At 48.1% G+C, this 17,849-nt stretch overlaps 1 protein-coding gene across 6 annotated transcripts in view; it reads left to right on the forward strand.

Annotated features, from left to right (window-relative positions):
- The first annotated feature begins 470 nt into the window (after window positions 1–470).
- POU6F1 (POU class 6 homeobox 1) overlaps window positions 471–17,849 on the forward strand; it is a 32,783-nt gene continuing 15,404 nt past the window's right edge. Inside the window, exons 1-3 of one of the 6 annotated variants that reach the window (XM_032284802.1) lie at window positions 471–959; window positions 11,472–11,566; window positions 13,680–13,899. In XM_032284802.1, coding sequence (XP_032140693.1) covers window positions 11,519–11,566; window positions 13,680–13,899 — 268 coding nt within the window. In that variant the 5' untranslated portion in view covers window positions 471–959; window positions 11,472–11,518. Of the gene's footprint in view, window positions 960–6,072; window positions 7,285–9,127; window positions 9,159–11,471; window positions 11,567–13,679; window positions 13,900–17,849 lie in introns of those variants that run through there. The other 5 variants (XM_032284806.1, XM_032284805.1, XM_032284804.1 and 2 more) reach the window with 5 other exon arrangements.

A 17,849-nucleotide genomic window follows, 5' to 3' on the forward strand; every position in this document is an offset into this window, starting at 1 on the left:
TTTGTATTTTTAGTAGAGACGGAGTTTCTCCATGCTGGTCAGGCTGGTCTTGAACTCTCGATCTCAGGTGATCCGCCCGCCTCGGCCTCCCAAAGTGCTGGAATTACAGGCGGGAGCCACCACGCCTGGCCCGCTCCCCGGCCTTTCTAGGGAGGGAGAGAGAGACATAAACTTGACTTTCAACATTGAGGAGTTGACTACCTAGAGGAAAGGCGGTGGCAGGGAGTCACCGCCCCAACTCTCGGCTGAAGGCCTTGTGGCATGGGAGGGTCCCCAGTCCGGACTCCAGCTCCCACTCTCGCACCTTACAAAATGAAACCACCTCCGCGGCATCTTGAAGGGGCTGAGTAACCACCCCACTGACCGTCCATCCCTGTGCCGGGAGAGAGCCTCCCGGGCCTCCCGCTAGGCCAGGGCCCGAGGGTCCCCTCCCAACCCCCACCGCTCGCTCCCGGCTCCCTTGCTCCCCTCCCTTCCCTGACCGCCCGCCCAGCCCGCCGCCCCCGGCGGCTGGCGCGGGCGGTGCAGCATGCGGCAAAGCTCTTTGCATAAATTATGCTCATGACGCAGCAGCTAAAAAAATCCAAGTAGCAGAAGGAGGGAAAAAGGGGGGGGAGGGATAAGGGGGGGTCGTGGAAGGGGGGAACGAGGAAAAATATATACCTGACCGACCCCCACCCGGCTTCCCCTTCCCGCTTCCCGGCCGTCCCCCTCCGCCTGGCGCAGCCCGCGGAACCCCCTTCGGCTCTGCCCAGCCCAGGCTAGGGGCCCGGGGGCGGCGGCGGGTCCCAACCAGCTCCCGGGCCGAGCCGAGCCCAGCCAAGCCGCACTGGCTTCTTTGTCTGCGGGCGGCGGCCGCCGTGGCCCCGGCCCCGGCCCCCTGGCCCGGGCTGTGAGATGAATCTCTAATCGGTGGCCGCCGGGCACCCAGGGCGAAGGCGGCTCGGGCTCGGGCTCTGGTAAGTAGCGGGGTCCTGGGCGGGGAGGGGTTTGCACGGAGGGGGAGGGGGCCGGGCAGGGGAGGTTTCGGGTTTGGTTAATATGCAATGCCCGTAATTAGCATAATTTATATATTTATGATAAAGAGAAAAAAAGCCGCGGGGCCGGGGCGGCGGGATGCGGTGCCGGGGCGGCGGGGAGCTGTGGGAGCCGGACGGCGCGCGGTTGCCCGCCTGGGGCCGGACACCCGGGGGCCGCGCCCTCGCCCGCCCGCGGGCAGCCCTGGACCTGGAGCGGAGAGGGTGGCCGCCAGGTGGACCCGGTGGGGAACCTGGACCTGGCCCCTCCCCGTTTCTGTCCCTGGAACCCTGGTGGGGTTCGGACCACAGGGGACGCTCTTCACACAGACCCAGTGCGACGAGGAGAGGATCCTTGCCCCGCTGGAGAACGCGGGCGCCTGGGTTCCCGGCGGTTAGGGCCAGCTGGGGCGGCCAGGGTGACCTGTCACAATTCTCCTGAATGAACAAACTCTGGGATGACTGGTGGGACTCGGGGTTAAGGACCCGGGCGTTGCTGGAAGGGTGGGGCAGTGATGGGAGAGTCACCATCGGGCAAAGCATGAGCACTTCATAAATATTTAATAACGATATTATTATTAATAAATAGTCATAATAATGGGCCCGATGTAGGCTCCCTGGGCAGGCTCACCTGGCAAGGCCAAAGGAGCTCCCAGCACACCCTGTATCCTCCACTTTCGCGGCAGAATGCCCCGCTTAGCCCGAATGGAAGCCTAAAACCCTCACAGAATAGCGTCTGCTGCTGGGCAGGGGGAAGTCAGAAGAGTTCAGGAAGGCTTCCTGGGCCAAAGAAAAGAGGCTCTTTGCGGAGATTTTTAACCTCATCTGCCCTTCCCCAATTCCTTGTTCCAAAAGTAGAGGGCTGGTCTCTAATTGTTCATATACATGTATCCCACGCCCCTTATTTGGCAATCTAGAGGTAGCCAACATTGACTGGCAGAGGCCTTCGGAGGAATAATTCCATATATTCCATTTTGATTCAAGCCCAGGTGTTCAAAGTGATACTTCTGTTACCTGGTACTTCGCTTATCTGCTGTAGAACTTCATTTCTTCATTGGTTCAACAAAAATACCCACTCAGTGCCATGCTCTGAACAATTCAGACAAAACTTCTCTCATGGAGTTTTTATTCTGGGGGTGGACAAGTAGATGCTAAACCTGAAAACAAACAAGGTAATACCATGAAGTGATTGTGCGTGAGTGTGTGTGTGTGTGTGTGTATATAACCATTTCTTCTGTTTTGTACCTGGAAATACTTCCTAAAGTTAAGAAAAGTGAGTCAGGGGCCAAGTGCCATGGCTCATGCCTGTAATCCCAGCACTTTGGGAGGCCAAGGCAGGTGGATTACAAGGTAAGGAGTTCGAGACCAGCCTGGCCAAGGTGTTGAAACCCCATCTCTACTAAAAATACAAAAATTAGCCAGGCGTGATGGCACTCACTTGTAGTCCCAGCTACTCGGGAGGCTGAGGCAGAAGAATTGCTTGAACCTAGGAGGCAGAGGTGGCAGTGAGCCAAGATCATGCCACTTCACTCCAGCCTGGCTGACAGAGTGAGACTCCGTCTCAAAAACAAAAAAAGAAAAGAAAAGTGAGTCAGAAGAAATTTGCTCTTGTAATGTTTGTTTATCTGCATTTTGAAGGAATTTGGGATAAGCTTATATTCTCGTCCCCAAGATATACTCACTGTAAAATTATCGGAGTAATCTTTCCCTTTTTTTCTTTTGAGACGGAGTCTCACTCTGTCACCCAGGCTGGAGTGCAGTGGCACAATCTTGGCTCACTGCAACCTCCGGGTTCAAGTGATTCTCCTGTCTCGGCCTCCCAAGTAGCTGGGATTACAGGCGAATACTGCCACGCCCGGCTAATTTTTTTGTATTTTAGTAGAGACAGGGTTTTACTGTGTTGCTCAGGCTGGTCTCGAACGCCTGGGCCTCCCAAAGTGTTGGGATTACAGGTGTTAGCCACCGCGCCCAGCCATCTTTTACCTTTAAAAAATGCTTTATAATTTAAAACGTTTTTATGTGCATGCTTTACTTCAGTTCAAAATAATAGCAATGATAATAACACATAGATAGTGTTTGCTTCATTCTAGGCCCTGTTTTAAGTGCCTTCTGTGAATATTATTAATTTAATCCTCATAATAACCCATGAGATGGTTACTATAATTTGATTCCATTTTGGATAAGGAAACTGAGGCTTAGAGGGACTACCTGTAGTAGAAGCAGTATTCAAGCTGGGTCTTCTGCCTTTAAATCCCATGCTCTGTGTCAAAATGTTAAAATCAGGGTTCATGAGGCAGAAGAGAGGGTGGGATCCAGGAGAAACTGTCCAAGGGAGGAAGGCTTGAAATGAGAAACTGGATGGGCACTTTAGGAAGGGGTCAGTGTGGTCTGGGTTCTCCAGAACTCAATTCTACATCTTTGAATTTTTTTTTTTTTTTTTTTTTTTTTTTTTTTTTTGAGACAGAGTTTCACTCCATCACTTAGAGTACAGTGGCATGATCTTGGCTCACTGCAACCCCCACTTTCTGAGTTCAAGCAGTGCTCCCACCTTGGCCTCCCAAGTAGCTGGGACTATAGGCGCCCATCACCATTCCCCAGGTAATGTTTGTATTTTTAGCAGAGACGGAGTTTCACCATGTTGGCCAGGCTGATCTCGAACTCCTGACCTTAAGTAATCTGCCTGCCTCAGCCTCCCAAAGTGCTGGGATTATCAGTGTGAACCACCACACCCAGCCTATACTACGTCTTTGAATTCATTTAAGTAGCCCCAGTATGGGAAATGGAGCCAAAACATTTGAAATAGGGTGTGTGTTTTGAGGGAAAAGGTAGGAAATATGAAGAGGCTAAGTGATGTGGCTACGACAAAACCTCATATCTTATATGTTTTCAGCCCATATTCATGAACCCGGTTATATACCGTATATTATCCTAGGCACCAGAGATACGATGATAAGCACATGAGCCCTGCCTTCCTGGAGTTTACAGTCTACTAGGAACATACCAACTTTTCATTTTTCACATTCCTTCCTTCCTTCTTTCTCCTTTCTCTCTCTTTCTCTCTTTCTTTTCTCTTTTTCTTTCTTTCTCCTTCCTTCCTTCCCCCCTTCCTTCTTTCTTTTCTTTTCTTTTCTTCCTTTTCTTTTTTTAAGACGGAGTTTCACTCTTGTTACCCAGGCTGGAGTGCAATGGCATGATCTCGGCTTGCCGCAACCTCTGACTCCCAGGTTCAAGTGATTCTCCTGCCTCAGCCTCCCGAGTAGCTGGGATTACAGGCATGCACCACCATGCCTGGCTAATTTTGTCTTTTTAGTAGAGATGAGGTTTCTCCATGTTGGTCAGGCTGGTCTCAAATGCCCGACCCCAGGTGATCCGCCCACCTCACCTCCCATCGTGCTGGGATTACAGGTAAGAGCCACTACGCTTGGCTCTACTCTCCTATTTTTTTGGTCACCTCATTACTCTTTTTTCTTTCTTCTGTGTGTGTGCCTAGCTGATCTGACAACAGCTTGGCAAGACTGTTAGCTCTGCTGATGGTTCAGGGTGTAGAGGCGGGGGCCGGTCTGGAGCAGAATTGAGATCCTCTGTTTTCTAGTGTCTCCTGAGTCTTGGGGGCCAGAGCAATCACCATCAGCCTTCTCCTGTTTCCTGAGAGGAGGCTCTGTGTGGTGTCAGGAAGATAGGGTTTGGGGAGGTGGACAGAGCCTTGAAGTTTGAATCTGCCACTGACTCTCCAGTGTCCTTGGTCAAGTCACCTGACCTCTCTCTGCCTGTATGTACATATAGATAAAAATGAAGATGCTTAGCCAGGCACGGTGGCTCACGCCTGTAATCCTAGCACTTTGGGAGTCTGAGGTGGGTGGATCACCTGAGGTCAGGAGTTCAAGACCAGCCTGACCAACATGGTGAAACCCCGTCTTGGAAAAAAAAAAAGAAAAAAAAATGAAGATGATTGTGGTAAAAGCTAAGCATTTCATTTACGTGATCTTATATCATCATAATAATCCCATAGGGCTTGCTTATTTAATCACCATTTTATTTATTTATTTATTTATTATTTTTATTTTTTGATCTGGAGTCTCGCTCTGTCGCCCAGACTGGACTGTAGTGGGGCAATCTCGGCTCACTGCAACTTCCACCTCCGGGGTTCAAGCAATTCTCCTGACCCAGCTTCTGGAGTAGCTGGGACTACAGGTGCCCACCACCATGCCCAGCGAAGCTTTCTATTTTTAGTAGAGACAGGGTTTCCCCATGTTGGCCAATCTGGTCTTGAACTCCTGATCCCAGGTGATCCTCCTGCCTTGGCCTCCCAAAGTGTTAGGATTAAAGGCATGAGCCACCACACCGGCCTAGTCAAATTAGAGAAGGCATTTAAGGATTTCTTCTGCTAGGATCTCAGGCTATTTTAGGGAGTTCTGATTTGTTTGGGATTTCCCAGTCCTTCTCCTATGTATCTTGGAATACTGCTCTAAACTCAAAGCAGGTCCAGAGGAGAATGACAGGTAGAATGAGGTTCTCTGGCTCATTCTTCCCCACTGAAAATCCTGCATGGCCCTGGACCTCTTTGGATTCTCAGGGTATACAAATGCCTTAGCACTCGCAGTTCCTTTTACCCCAAGACTGCTTGGGGTTCTGTTTTTATATTTATTTATTTGGGACAAAGTCTTGCTCTGTCACCCAGGCTGGAGTGCAGTGGCATGATCACAACTTACTGCAGCCTTGACTTCTGGGGCTCAAGCAGTCCTCCCACAGGTGTGCACCACTACACCCAGCTAGTTCTTTTTTTGTTGTTTGTTTTGTTTGAGTTGAAGTCTCGCTCTGTAGCCCAGGCTGGAGTGCAGTAGTGCAATCTTGGCTCACTACAACCTCCACCTCGGGCAGTCAAGCGATTCTCCTGCCTCGGCCTCCCAAGTAGCTGGGACTACAGGTGTGTGCCACAACTCCCAGATAATTTTTTGTATTTTAAGTGGAGATGGAGTTTCACCGTGTTAGCCAGGAAGGTCTCAATCTCCTGACTTTATGATCCACCAGCCTCGGCCTCCCAAAGTGCTGGGATTACTGGCATGAACCACCGCGCCCAGCCTAGTTTTTGTTTTTTGTTTTTTTTTTTTTTTTAATCTTTTGTAGAGACAGGGACAGTGTCAAACTCCTAAATTCACATGATCCTCCCAAAGCACTGAGATTATAGGCATGAGCCACTGTGCTCAGCTCTGTCTGGGTTTTTAGATATTAGCAAGGAAAACAAGGGGTAAGTGAGCCATTTGCTAGCCAACCGGAGTGCCTTGCCAGGCCCCATCCAGGGGTTTTTCAAACCCAACTCACTGGAGAAAGAAGGCAAAGGAGAGGGCCCTTGGTGTGCTGTGCTTCCCACCCCAGCTTTAACCAGAGCAGCTCTGCTATGATCTGTGTATGTGTTGGGATTCTACTGCTGGGATGGGGACAGGAGCTCCTTCTCTTGAAACAGACAGCTGATTGTCTCTCCCTCTTGGCCTTCAGGCTGTGGGCACTACATAGCATCATGGGCTCAAAGGAGTCCATCCAGATGTGCTATTTATGCAGTCATTGGGGAAATGGTCAAAAAGCAAACCAAAGATGGATTTCTAGTCACTGGAACCCAGCCACAGCTGAGGCTTGAAAAAAATCTGGAAAGTTCCTGACAAGGAGATGGGAGCAGTTTCAGAGAAAAGTCTGCATAGATACCAAGCAAGGGGAACACACAGGGCACAGCTCAGAGTCAAAATGCTAAGTGTCTACTTGTCAGAGAGGTGTTGATATCACATACATGTGTAATAGGAGCCATCTAAAGATAAGACAGGGAGAGATGGAGTCAGATCTGGAACAAGGGAGGTCTTGGACTCTGCTCTGCCTGGATTTCTGGTGGGCTGAAATCTGGCTGGTGGGTTGGAGTGGGCTTAGGTGTGGCTAGAGGCTCTGTCTCAGGACAGACTTTGCCCTTGGCTTAAAGGACCAGACACCAAGAACCCAGGTCCTCATAGCTCGTAAAATCTTAAGGGTGGAAGGGATATCAGAATCACCCAAGCCTTATCACTACTTGAATCCTACTAACACAGTCACAAAGTGGACACTTGCCCCTGCTCACTCCTTGTGAGTGGCCATAATTGGCGGCAAAGAGCCAGAGGCCACAGTGAGACTATGAGCAGGCTTTACTCTCCTCTCAAGGAAATGGCTTGCTGCTCTACGATGATTGGCTACTGCTGCCTTACGCCTAATGACCTTCTTTGAAATTGGAAAATTCTTCTCCCCATGAAACGTATGTATCAAGCTGAATGCACCCAGATTCACCTTGCATAGCTTTCATTTCAATTTTGTCTCTTCCTCTTATTTTCTTTGCAAATGACATCTATATTTAACAACTTTCATAGCTCATCCTAATTCCTAGCCAGAGGTGATGGTAAATTGCCAAGTTCTCTGAAAAACTCATGGAAGACTACCGTGTACAAAATCTGGGGGGATAGGAGTTTAAGACTAGCCCTGGCAACATAGTGAGACCTCATATCTACCAAAAAAAAAAAAAAAATTAGCTGTCCATGGGTAGTCACAGCTACTCTGGTGGTTAAGGCGGAAGAATCACTTGGGCCTGGGCGTTTGAAGCTACAGTGAGCCATGGTCATGCCACTACATTCTAGCCTGGGCAACAGAGCAAGACCCTGTCTCAAGAAAAAAAAATCTGAGGGAAGACATGAACCAAGAAGGAGGCTAGAGCCCCAGTGAGGTAGGTGGATGCTCACCAGTTCTTCCAGAAAATTCCCCTGCCCCTCCTGCACCCACTCATCCTACCTGAAAGGGGAAGGCTCAATTCCTCTTTTTTTTTTTTTAATTGTTAGGTATCTGGAATCGCTTGCCCTCTCCTTGACCCCCACTCTAGAGGGGCTAGGGAGGGAAAAGGAGGGAAGGAACCTCATGGTTCTCCTTACCTGGTTGATCAGGGAACATTCTGCCAAGCAATGAAGATGCTAAAACCCCAAGGGATAATCCATCTAGCAATTCCATTCCTAGGTATATACCCAAAGAATTGGAAACAGGTGTTCAAAAAAAGTTATACCCAATAGTCATAATACACTATTCACAATAGCCAAAAGTTAGAACAACCCAAATATCCACCAACTAATGAACGGGTAAACAAAATGTAGTATATCCATACAATAGAATATTATTCAGCCAGCCAGGCGTGGTGGCTCATGCCTGTAATCCTAGCACTTTGGGAGGCCAAGGCGGGTGGATTACCAGGTCAAGAGATCAAGACCATTCTGGCCAACATGGTGAAACCTCATCTCTACTAAAAATTCAAAAATTAGCTGAGCATGGTGGCGTGCGCTTGTAGTCCCAGCTACTCAGTAGGCTGAGGCAAGAGAACTGCTTGAACTTGGGAGGTGGAGGTTGCAGTGAGCCAAGATTGCACCACTGCCCTCCAGCCTGGCAACAGAGCAAGACTCCATCTCAAAAAAACAGATTATTCTGCCATGAAAAGGAATGAAATTCTGACACATGCTACAACATGGATGAACCTTGGAAACGTGCTAAGTAAAAGAAGCTAGACACAGAAAGCCACATATTCTTTAATCCCATTTACATGAAATATCCAGAATAGGGAACTCCATAGAGAAAGCACATCAGTAGTTGCCAGGGCTTGGGTGGTGGCAGTGGAAGGTGAAAGACTATTCGTGGATATGGAGTTTCCTTTTGGGTTGATGAAAATGTTCTGGGACTAGACAGTGGTGATGGTGGCCCAGGCGTGAACGTGCCAGATTCCACTGTATGGTGCACTGTAAAGTGGCTAAAATGGTTAATTGTATGGAATGTGAATTTATCTTAGTCTGTTTGGGCTGCTTTAACAAAATACCATGAACTGGGTAGCTTAAAAACAACAGACATTTATCATAGTAGTCAAGGTGGGAAGTCCAAGCTCAGGGTGTTGCTGTCTGGTGACGGCCCACCTCCTCATTAACAGAGCCTTCTTGCTGTGTCCTCACATAGTCAAAGGGGTGAAAATATCTCTCTCACACTAGAGTCTCGCTCTGTTGCACAGGCTGAAGTGCAGTGGTGTAATCATAGTTCACCACAGCTTCAACCTTCTGGGCTCAAGTGATCCTCCCGCCTCAGCCTCCTGAGTAGCTGAGACTACAGGTGCGCATCACCACACTCAGCTAATTTTTGTACTTTTTGTAAAGATGGGGTTTCGCAATGTTGCCCAGGCTCGCTTCGAACTCCTGGGCTCAAGCAATTCACCTGCCTTGGCCTCCCTAAATGCTGGGATTACAGGCATGAGCCACTGTACCCAGCCTCAGGCCTTGTTTATACAGTTACTAATCCCATTCCTAATTACCTTGCAGAGGCCCTACCTCTTAATGTTATCACCTTGGGGATTAGAATTTCAGCTCATGAATTTGGGGGGAAGGACACATTCAGACCGTAGCAGAAAGGAAAGGTGAATCCAGAACACCCCTCTGGGTTTTGTTTCCCCATCTGTCACATGCAGATAATAATGTCCCCCATTCCCGACACCCCCAGAGTTGGCATGAGTAATACAGCAAGCAATTTGTGTTACATAAAATGCCTAGCATACAAGATGCACTCAAAATAAATGTTAATTGCTTTTTTCCTATAAAAGTGTCTAAACCTATTTGCCTCATTTTTTTTTTTTCTCTTTCTCTCTATCTGTCTCTTTCTTTTTTGAGACAGGGTCTGCTTCTGTCACCCAGGCTGGAGTGTACCAATTACTGCTCACTGCAGCCTCTGCCTCCCGGTTTCAAGCAATCTTCACACCTCAGCCTCCTGAGTAGCTGAGACTATAGGCATGCACCACAATGCCCGACTAATTTTTTTATTTTTTATTTTTATTTTTGGTAGAGACAGGGTCTCACTATGTTGCCCAGGCTGGTCTCAAACTCCTGGACCCAAGCAATTCTCCTGCCTCGGCCTCCCAAAGTGCTAGGATTACAGGCATAAGCCACTGTGCCCAACCTATTTTCTTTATTTCTTACGACTGGTTTGTGGCTCCAGCCAGACAACCTGTCCTCACATGAGGGCTTTGCCCGCTCCTCACTGCACAGGGCAGGCTGTTCACCATCTGGGATGTCTCACCTCCTCTCTTACAGGCCACTGTGGTCTTTGGGCCACTGTCACAGAGTTGCCCAAGGAGTGATTCTGTGATGTTCCTCCCTTGAATCAGACTCTCTTGGAGTAGTTGGGGGAAAAGGTCTAGGGACCTGCATTTATATTTTTATTTTTAAATTATTACTCTGTGCTTTATTTATTTTATATATTTTTTCTTTTTTTTTCATCTCTGCCTATTTTGAACATTTATTTGTTTTTTGAGACTGAGTCTCGCTCTACCCTGTACTTTGATACAAATACTAAAATTTTTACTAAATGCTCCAGGAGACCACTTTAATTTATTTTTATTTAATTTAATTACTTTATTTATTTGTTTTGAGATTGAGTCTTGCACTGTCTCCAGGCTGGCGTGCCGTGGTGTGATCTTGGCTCACTGCAACCTCTACCTCCCAAGTTCAAGCAATTCTCCTGCCTCAGCCTCCCGAGTAGCTGGGATCACAAGTGCCCGCCACCATGCCTGGCTAATTTTTTGTATTTTTAGTGGAGACAAGGTTTCATCATGTTGGCCAGGCTGGTCTTGAACTCCTGACCTTGTGACCCACCTGCCTCGTCCTCCCAAAGTGTTGGGATTAAAGGCGTGAGCCACCTCGCCCGGCCTAATTTATGTTTTTACCATCTCTTCCAGGAAATCTGCCCAGATTTCTCTCTTGCTCCTTACCTGAGTCTAAGTTTCTGAGTGTCGGGGTCAGATTCACCTTGGGTTCTACTGGGTGTGCTCTCTCCCATTGGACTGGGGGAGCCCCAGGGAAGATATTTGGCCTTTTCTTTACTCTCCTCACCTTAAGCGCAGATGTTTCTGGTTCTTCTCAATGTTGATTCTCCTAGGATGCTGTAGGAAATGCAACACTTTAAAGTTCTTAGAATTCTGTTTTTTGGCTGGTGCAGTGGCTCATTCCTGTTACTTAGGGAGGCCGAGGTGGGTAGATCACTTGAGGTCAGGAATTCAAGGCCAGCCTGGCCAACATGTTGAAACCGTATCTCTACTAAAAATACAAAAATTAGCCTGGCATGATGGCACATGGCTGTAATCCCAGCTACTCAGGAGGCTGAGGCAGGAAAATCGGTTGAACCCGGAAGGCGTAGGCTGCAGTGAGCACAGATCACACCACTGCACTCCAGCCTGGGCAACGGAGTGAAACGCTGTCACAAAAAAAAAAAAAAAAAATGAATCCTGTTTTTTGGGGTTTTTTTTACTTCTACAGATACTTGGGAGAACCTAGCTTCTCTGTCTTTCTATGATTCTATTCTGACTTTTCTAGATGGTATAGAAATTGTATTACTGTGTTACATCAGCCTTTGCCTTTCCAATCCCATCTTACCCAGGATGTGCTAGGTGTGGGCCGGCCCCCACCCAACCCTGACAAGTGACCATGGATCCTGGAGCTGGGTCAGAGTCATCTCTGACTGTCAATGAGCAGGTATCTTCTGGGGTGGAAAAGTGGGGGGTAAGGGTGATGGAGCGGGGGGTGTGGGCAAAGGAGGAAGACTCCACAGGGCCCCTCATTATCTGTTTCTTACCAGAGTTCACGGCCACTTCACCTCACCAGGGGTACTTGCAACTTAGGATTTCTCAGGGCTTGAGTTTGGGGAGTTAAGCTGTGACTTTGAGATGTGAAATCAAAATGTACATCACATGCTTAAGTTTACATGGGGAAAGTTTTGGCATCAGGTAATTTACTCTTTAGTTTTTCTTCTTGCTTACACACATTTTCTTTTTTGTTTTTTGCAAATGACTGTGTCATTTTTTTAAAAGGAGAAAAAAAGGCCTGGCATGGTGGCTCATGCCTATAATCCCAGCACTTTGGGAGGCCAAGGTGGTGGGTCACCTGAGGTCAGGAGTTCAAGACCAGCCGGAGCAACATGGTGAAACCCCATCTCTACTAAAAACACAAAAAGCCAGGGGTGGTGGTGGGCACCTGTAATCCCAGCTACTTAGGAGGCTGAGGCAGGAGAGTCACTTGAACCCAGGAGGTGCAGGTTACAGTGAGCTGAGATCGTTCCACTGCACTCCAGCCTGGGTGACAGAGCAAGACTCTGTCTCCAAAAATAAAAAAGAATGAACTTCTCTGAAATTGGAGTGAAGTCCCTCATAGGGAAGCTGGAGGCAGCACAAGAGCTGCTTTTGGGATGTATTCACTCATCTCATATTCTCCTGATGGGTCACATTGTCAGTTTTTCCAGCCCAGTTTGGCTGGATCCACTTGCAGGCTTAAAGAGCGTGTTGTGAGAGTGATTTCAGGCACAGGCCAGTTGCAGAGAGGCCTGACACAAAGCTGTTTAATTTACAGACTTTGTCTCTGATTCTTGAATGGCCCAGTTGGCAGGGCTACTGTGCTGCTGCTGAAGAGCCAGTGTGGGGCGTCTGGGCATGGGAGGGAGACCGAGTGTTCTGAGGAGGCTCAAGGTCCGCCTGCATTGCTCATGCATGGAGATTGCCCTTGAGGTCTGAGCATGCCCACAGCAGGTGGCAGGACAGGAGCCACAGGCCCACAGGATAAAAAGCTGCAGTCCAGGAGCGGCGCCAGGCAGAGAAGGACAGCCTGCCTCTTACGGATTCTTGACCTTTGTTTCAGGAATTTAGCTTGCAGGGAAATTGAGCCTTTACTCCAGAGTTCTGGAAATAAAGGAATCATGGGCCATAAAAGTTACTCAGCATTGGGCCGGGCGCAGTGGCTCAAGCCTGTAATCCCAGCACTTTGGGAGGCCGAGGTGGGTGGATCACGAGGTCAAGAGATCGAGACCATCCTGGTCAACATGGTGAAACCCCGTCTCTACTAAAAATGCAAAAAATTAGCTGGGCATGGTGGTGCGTGCCTGTAGTCCCAGCTACTCAGGAGGCTGAGGCAGGAGAATTGCCTGCACGCAGGAGGCGGAGGTTGCGGTGAGCCGAGATCGCGCCATTGCACTCCAGCCTGGGTAACAAGAGTGAAACTCTGTCTCAAAAAAAAAAAAAAAATTTAAAAAAAAATTTTTAAAAATTAATTTAAAAAATTTTTTAAAAATTTAAAAAAAAGTTGCTCAGCATTGTAAAGCATTCATGTTCCATCCCTTTATCTTTGAGGAACTTTCAGATAGTTTCAAGGGAAGTGAAGAGGGATTTGCTTCCTGGCCCATCTTAAGCTGTGGGTACCATGTTAGGAGCCCTCAGAGCCACGTGCCAATATCCTAGCTGCCAAGAGGACATCCTTCCAAGTTGTAGGATAAGCCATCCACCACTCCCTGCACTGAGCCCAAGAGATGGAACAAAGAGAAATTAGCTCCCAAATGGTCTGGCTCTGGGGGACATTTTCTAGCTTGTGTCAGGCCCTTCTCCCTGTCACCAGGGCCGGCTTTCCTCCAGCAGCTCCTTCCCTGGAATCAGGGAGCTGCAGCCTGCTCCAGGCTCTGGAATTCTCACAGAGCACACAGCCCTCTGGACAGAAGGTCTACATCCCGAAGTCCGCCCCCCTTTCCCCCAGCCATACCCAGAGCTTTGGATCCTGTGGCTCTACCAGCCCATCCCCCAGCAGTGTCTCCATCCTCTGCTTGCAGGTCATTGTGATGTCAGGTCATGAGACCATCCGAGTGCTGGAAGTCGGAGTGGATGCCCAGCTCCCTGCTGAGGAAGAGAGCAAAGGACTGGAGGGCGTGGCTGCCGAGGGCTCCCAGAGTGGAGACCCTGCTGAAGCCAGTCAAGCTGCTGGTGAAGCTGGGCCAGACAACCTGGGCTCCTCTGCAGAGGCAACTGGTACGAGGCCATCGCCCCCACCTGGTACTGCTCCACCTGAGTCCTGAGTCCCGTGGTCCCTGGGGCCCAGGTGGTTTTAGGGTCTTGTCTGCCTGCCCACAAGACAGCCTCTGGCCACAGCCTGTGCCTCTGGTCAGCTGTCAGGGCTCCTCTACACTCTTTGTTTCTGGAGCTTTAGATCTAGTTTGAGTCACTTCCAGGCCTAAACTGGCATGGATCAGGGTGAGGTGGGAGGAGACTGGCAGCACTCAGCGCAGGGGATTGAATCAACCTTAGGGGGTCCTAGATCTAAACCACATTCTCAGGCCCAGTGCAGAGAGGACTGGACCTTCAGGATCCTGCCAGCCTTTCCAACTCAGTCTTTTTTGTAGCAGAGCTGGGAAGTCCCAGGAGCTGAGGAGGATGGGAGGGCATCTTACCTGTCTCAGATTAAAGATACAGATTAGGTAGGATCTTGTAGAACCCCATCGATTTATAGGTGATATCCCTCTCCAAAGATGACCTTAAGGTGTGAGTGTGATTCTCTTGCAGTATTGCAGTGGGACAGCCTGGGCTGTTGAAGAGGCTGAGCTGTGGGGGATCAGGCACTGCTCCCTGGCCTTGGGGCACCCTCTCATCAGTCTTCCTTATTAACACTTGCAGAGTAGTCATCTCCTTTTGCAGGAAACCTTGGGCCTCCTTTTTTAGTTTCCCCAGAACACCCCAATTCATTTCCCCTTGACTTCTGCTGTACATTCCCCCTCCCGTTGACTGGAGATCTGGACTGGTGGGGGTGGGCCAAGAAGAAAAGGCAAGAAGAAAGCAAATGAGAATGTGCAAACTTCAGAGAGCAACAGCTCCTTAACAAGAAAACCACATGAGCACACATTACTTGCTCTACCTTCACATCGGTATGTGAATTCCTTGGAACCCTAGTAACCTTAGTCATTTTCTTTTCTTTTTGGATAAAGGAATGACAAGAGACAGGACCATTTTTCCCTAGCCTGGAAATGCTCTGCTTCCATGTTGAGGCCAGGATGGGTCATCACCTGTTCCCAAGGGCAGTGCCCTGGAGAACAGGCAGGGAAGACAAGCACCCTGCGTTTGCCAGTCCTTCCATTCAGCATAGTCACTGTGGAGTGGAACCCCTTTTCAGAAAACAGGGGAGGTTTCTCAGGTGTATTCACTGTGCCCTCACTTCCCTTTCACCCATTTATCCATCTTCATAGCTCATTTTCTCTGGTGCCTTAATTCTGCTCCTTATCCAAATCCGCTCTCCGAAATGGATCCTAAATCAATGATTTTCATTAGTGTTTGTGTAGCGTGTGTCTTCTTCCAGGGGTTTGTGTGTCTAAGCCTTTCACAAAAGGCTCCTCCTCTATAAAGGAATTTTAGTCATCATCAAGCAGCTAAGGGAGGTATTTTGATGGCACCACCTGAGCTGCCAGCTTAGAGTGATGGAAACTTTCTAGGTGTGCAGTGTTAAGAAGGGTTTCCCGCCAGGTGCAATGGCTCATGCCTGTAATCCCAGCACTTTGGGAGGCCAAGGCAGGTGGATCATGAGGTCAGGAGTTTGAGACCAGCCTGGCCAACATAGTGAAACCCCGTCTCAACTAAAAATACAAAAATTAGCCGGGTGTGGTGGCACCCATCTGTAGTCACACCTACTTGGGAGGCTGAGGCGGGAGAGTGGCTTGAACCTGGGAGGTGGAGGTTGCAGTGAGCCTAGACCACACCATTGCTCTCCAGCCTGGGTGACAGAGCAAGACTCCATCTCAAAAATAAATAAATAAAATAAAAAATAAAAACAAAACTAAGTAACAGGAAACTTTTTCAGGATGAAAACAGAATCTATTGGTTTGTGTCACTCACTCTAAATTACAATCCAGTCTTTGTCACACATACAAATTTTTATTGGTGTGGCCACTAAAGGTAGACTAAATAGTATGACACCACCACATAATTTCATGTATGTATGTCTTTTATTGACATAGAGTCACACACCTGCTTCTGGTTTTGGCCTTTGTCAAATTGTCTGGGTTTTCATTTTCATAAACAGTGCTGCTTTGAATGTTTTTGTATTGGTCCTTTAAAAAATTTTGTGTGTGATATAGTCTACTAAAATTTCCTTTGAGGCTAGGCACAGTGGCTCACACCTGTAATCCCAGCACTTTGGGAGGCCTAGACAGGCAGATCTCCTGAGGTCAGGAGTTAGAAACCAGCCTGGCCAACATGGTAAAACCCCATCTCTGCTAAAAGTATACAAATTAGCCCGGCGTGGTGGTGCACTCCTGTAGTCCCAGCTGCTCTGGAGGCTGAAGCAGGAGAATCGCTTTAACCCGGCAGGAGGCAGAGGTTGCAGTGAGCTGAGATTGCACCATTGCACCACAGCCTGGGCAACAGAGCAAGACTCCATCTCAAAAAATAATAACAATAAAATAAATAAAATTCCCTTTGAAGGGAAATTAATTATTAACATAGGAGGAAATCATTTCATGGAAAAATAAAAAAATCTTGCTATCAATGAGAAGAAAAGTAATTGACTTTAAAGTGTGACATTCCTGTTAAGCCAGGAAATAAATAAGTGGTGATAAAACCTATATTGGTGGGTGGGCATGGTGGCTCATGCCTATAGTCCCAGCACTTCGGGAAGCTGAGGCAGGCAGACTGCTTGAGCTCAAGAGTTCCAGACCAGCCTGGGGAACATGGCAAAACCCCCTCTCTACAAAAAAATAAAAAATTAGCCAGGAGTGGTGGCACATGCCTATAGTTACAGCTACTTGGGAGGCTGAGGTGGGAGGATCACTTGAGCCTGGGAAGCTGAGATCGCATCACTGCACTCCAGCCTGGATGACAGAGTGAGACCCTGTCTCAAAAAAACAAAACCAAACAAAACTATTGAGTGGTGCTGTGGAGAAGCAGGTACATTGGTGATGGTTCTGTGAGTTCATTTAGTCTTTCCGTACAGTCTAGCAGGAAGCAGTAGAAGCCCTAATGTATGTAAAACCTTGGACTCCGTGGTCCTGCTAAATATGCCCTAATAAAACGAATATTTTGCTTCTTTACAGGGTAATCTTTCATCATTTATGTTTGTCACTTTCCCATTTTCTCACTTACTTGCTTGTGTTTTCTTGCATTTTGTCCAACAAAATGTTTTAAAATTTTTCATATGTTCAGGCTCTCTGTGTTTGCTGATTTTTTTCTGTTTTATTTTTTTAATTCATTTTTATTTTTTTCGTAGAGATAGCATCTTGTTTTGTTGTTCAGGCTGGTCTGGCAACTCCTCAGCTGCCCAAAGTGCTGGGATTACAGGCGTGAGCTACTGCACCCAGCCTGATTTTTTTTTCAGTAGCCAGAAATGTATCTTCCCCCCACAGAGGAAATAAACCTGTTATTTTGTTTTCTTTTACTATTTTATAAGGCCTCTGTTGGTGTATGCTTGTCTCTTTAATTCCTTAAACTACCTGGGTTTTATTGTTATATGCTGTGAACAGTATAGTCCTGAGTTAGGTTGACACCTTCCCAAATTGAAACATGGGCCAGGACTGCAGGGTTGGACAGACTCTTGCAGTTATGTGCTTTAGTGGTTCCCACTCTTGGCCATATCACAGGGGAAGCTTTAAAGGGAAAAAGAGAGGCGAGGTAACTAGACTCCACTCCTGGACATTCTGATTCAGTAGGCCCAGATTAAAGCCTAGAAATATATGCCCAGCAGTATTAAGAAGCCACTAATCTGGCCGGGCATGGTGGCTCATGCCTGTAAACCCAGCACTTTAGGAGGCTGGGGCGGGGAGATCACTTAAGGTCAGGAGTTTGAGACTAGCCTGGCCAACACGGTGAAACCCCGTCTCTACTAAAAATACAAGAAAAAAATTAGCCAGTCATGGTGGTATGCACCTGTAATCTCAACTACTTGGGAGGCTGAAGCAGGAGAATCCCTTGATCCCTGGAGGCGGAGTTTGCAGTGAGCCGAGATCGCACCATTGCACTCCAGC

This window comes from Sapajus apella, unplaced genomic scaffold, assembly GCF_009761245.1.
Source record: "Sapajus apella isolate SASKATOON/1434 unplaced genomic scaffold, GSC_monkey_1.0 scaffold2, whole genome shotgun sequence".
Lineage (NCBI taxonomy): Eukaryota > Metazoa > Chordata > Mammalia > Primates > Cebidae > Sapajus > Sapajus apella.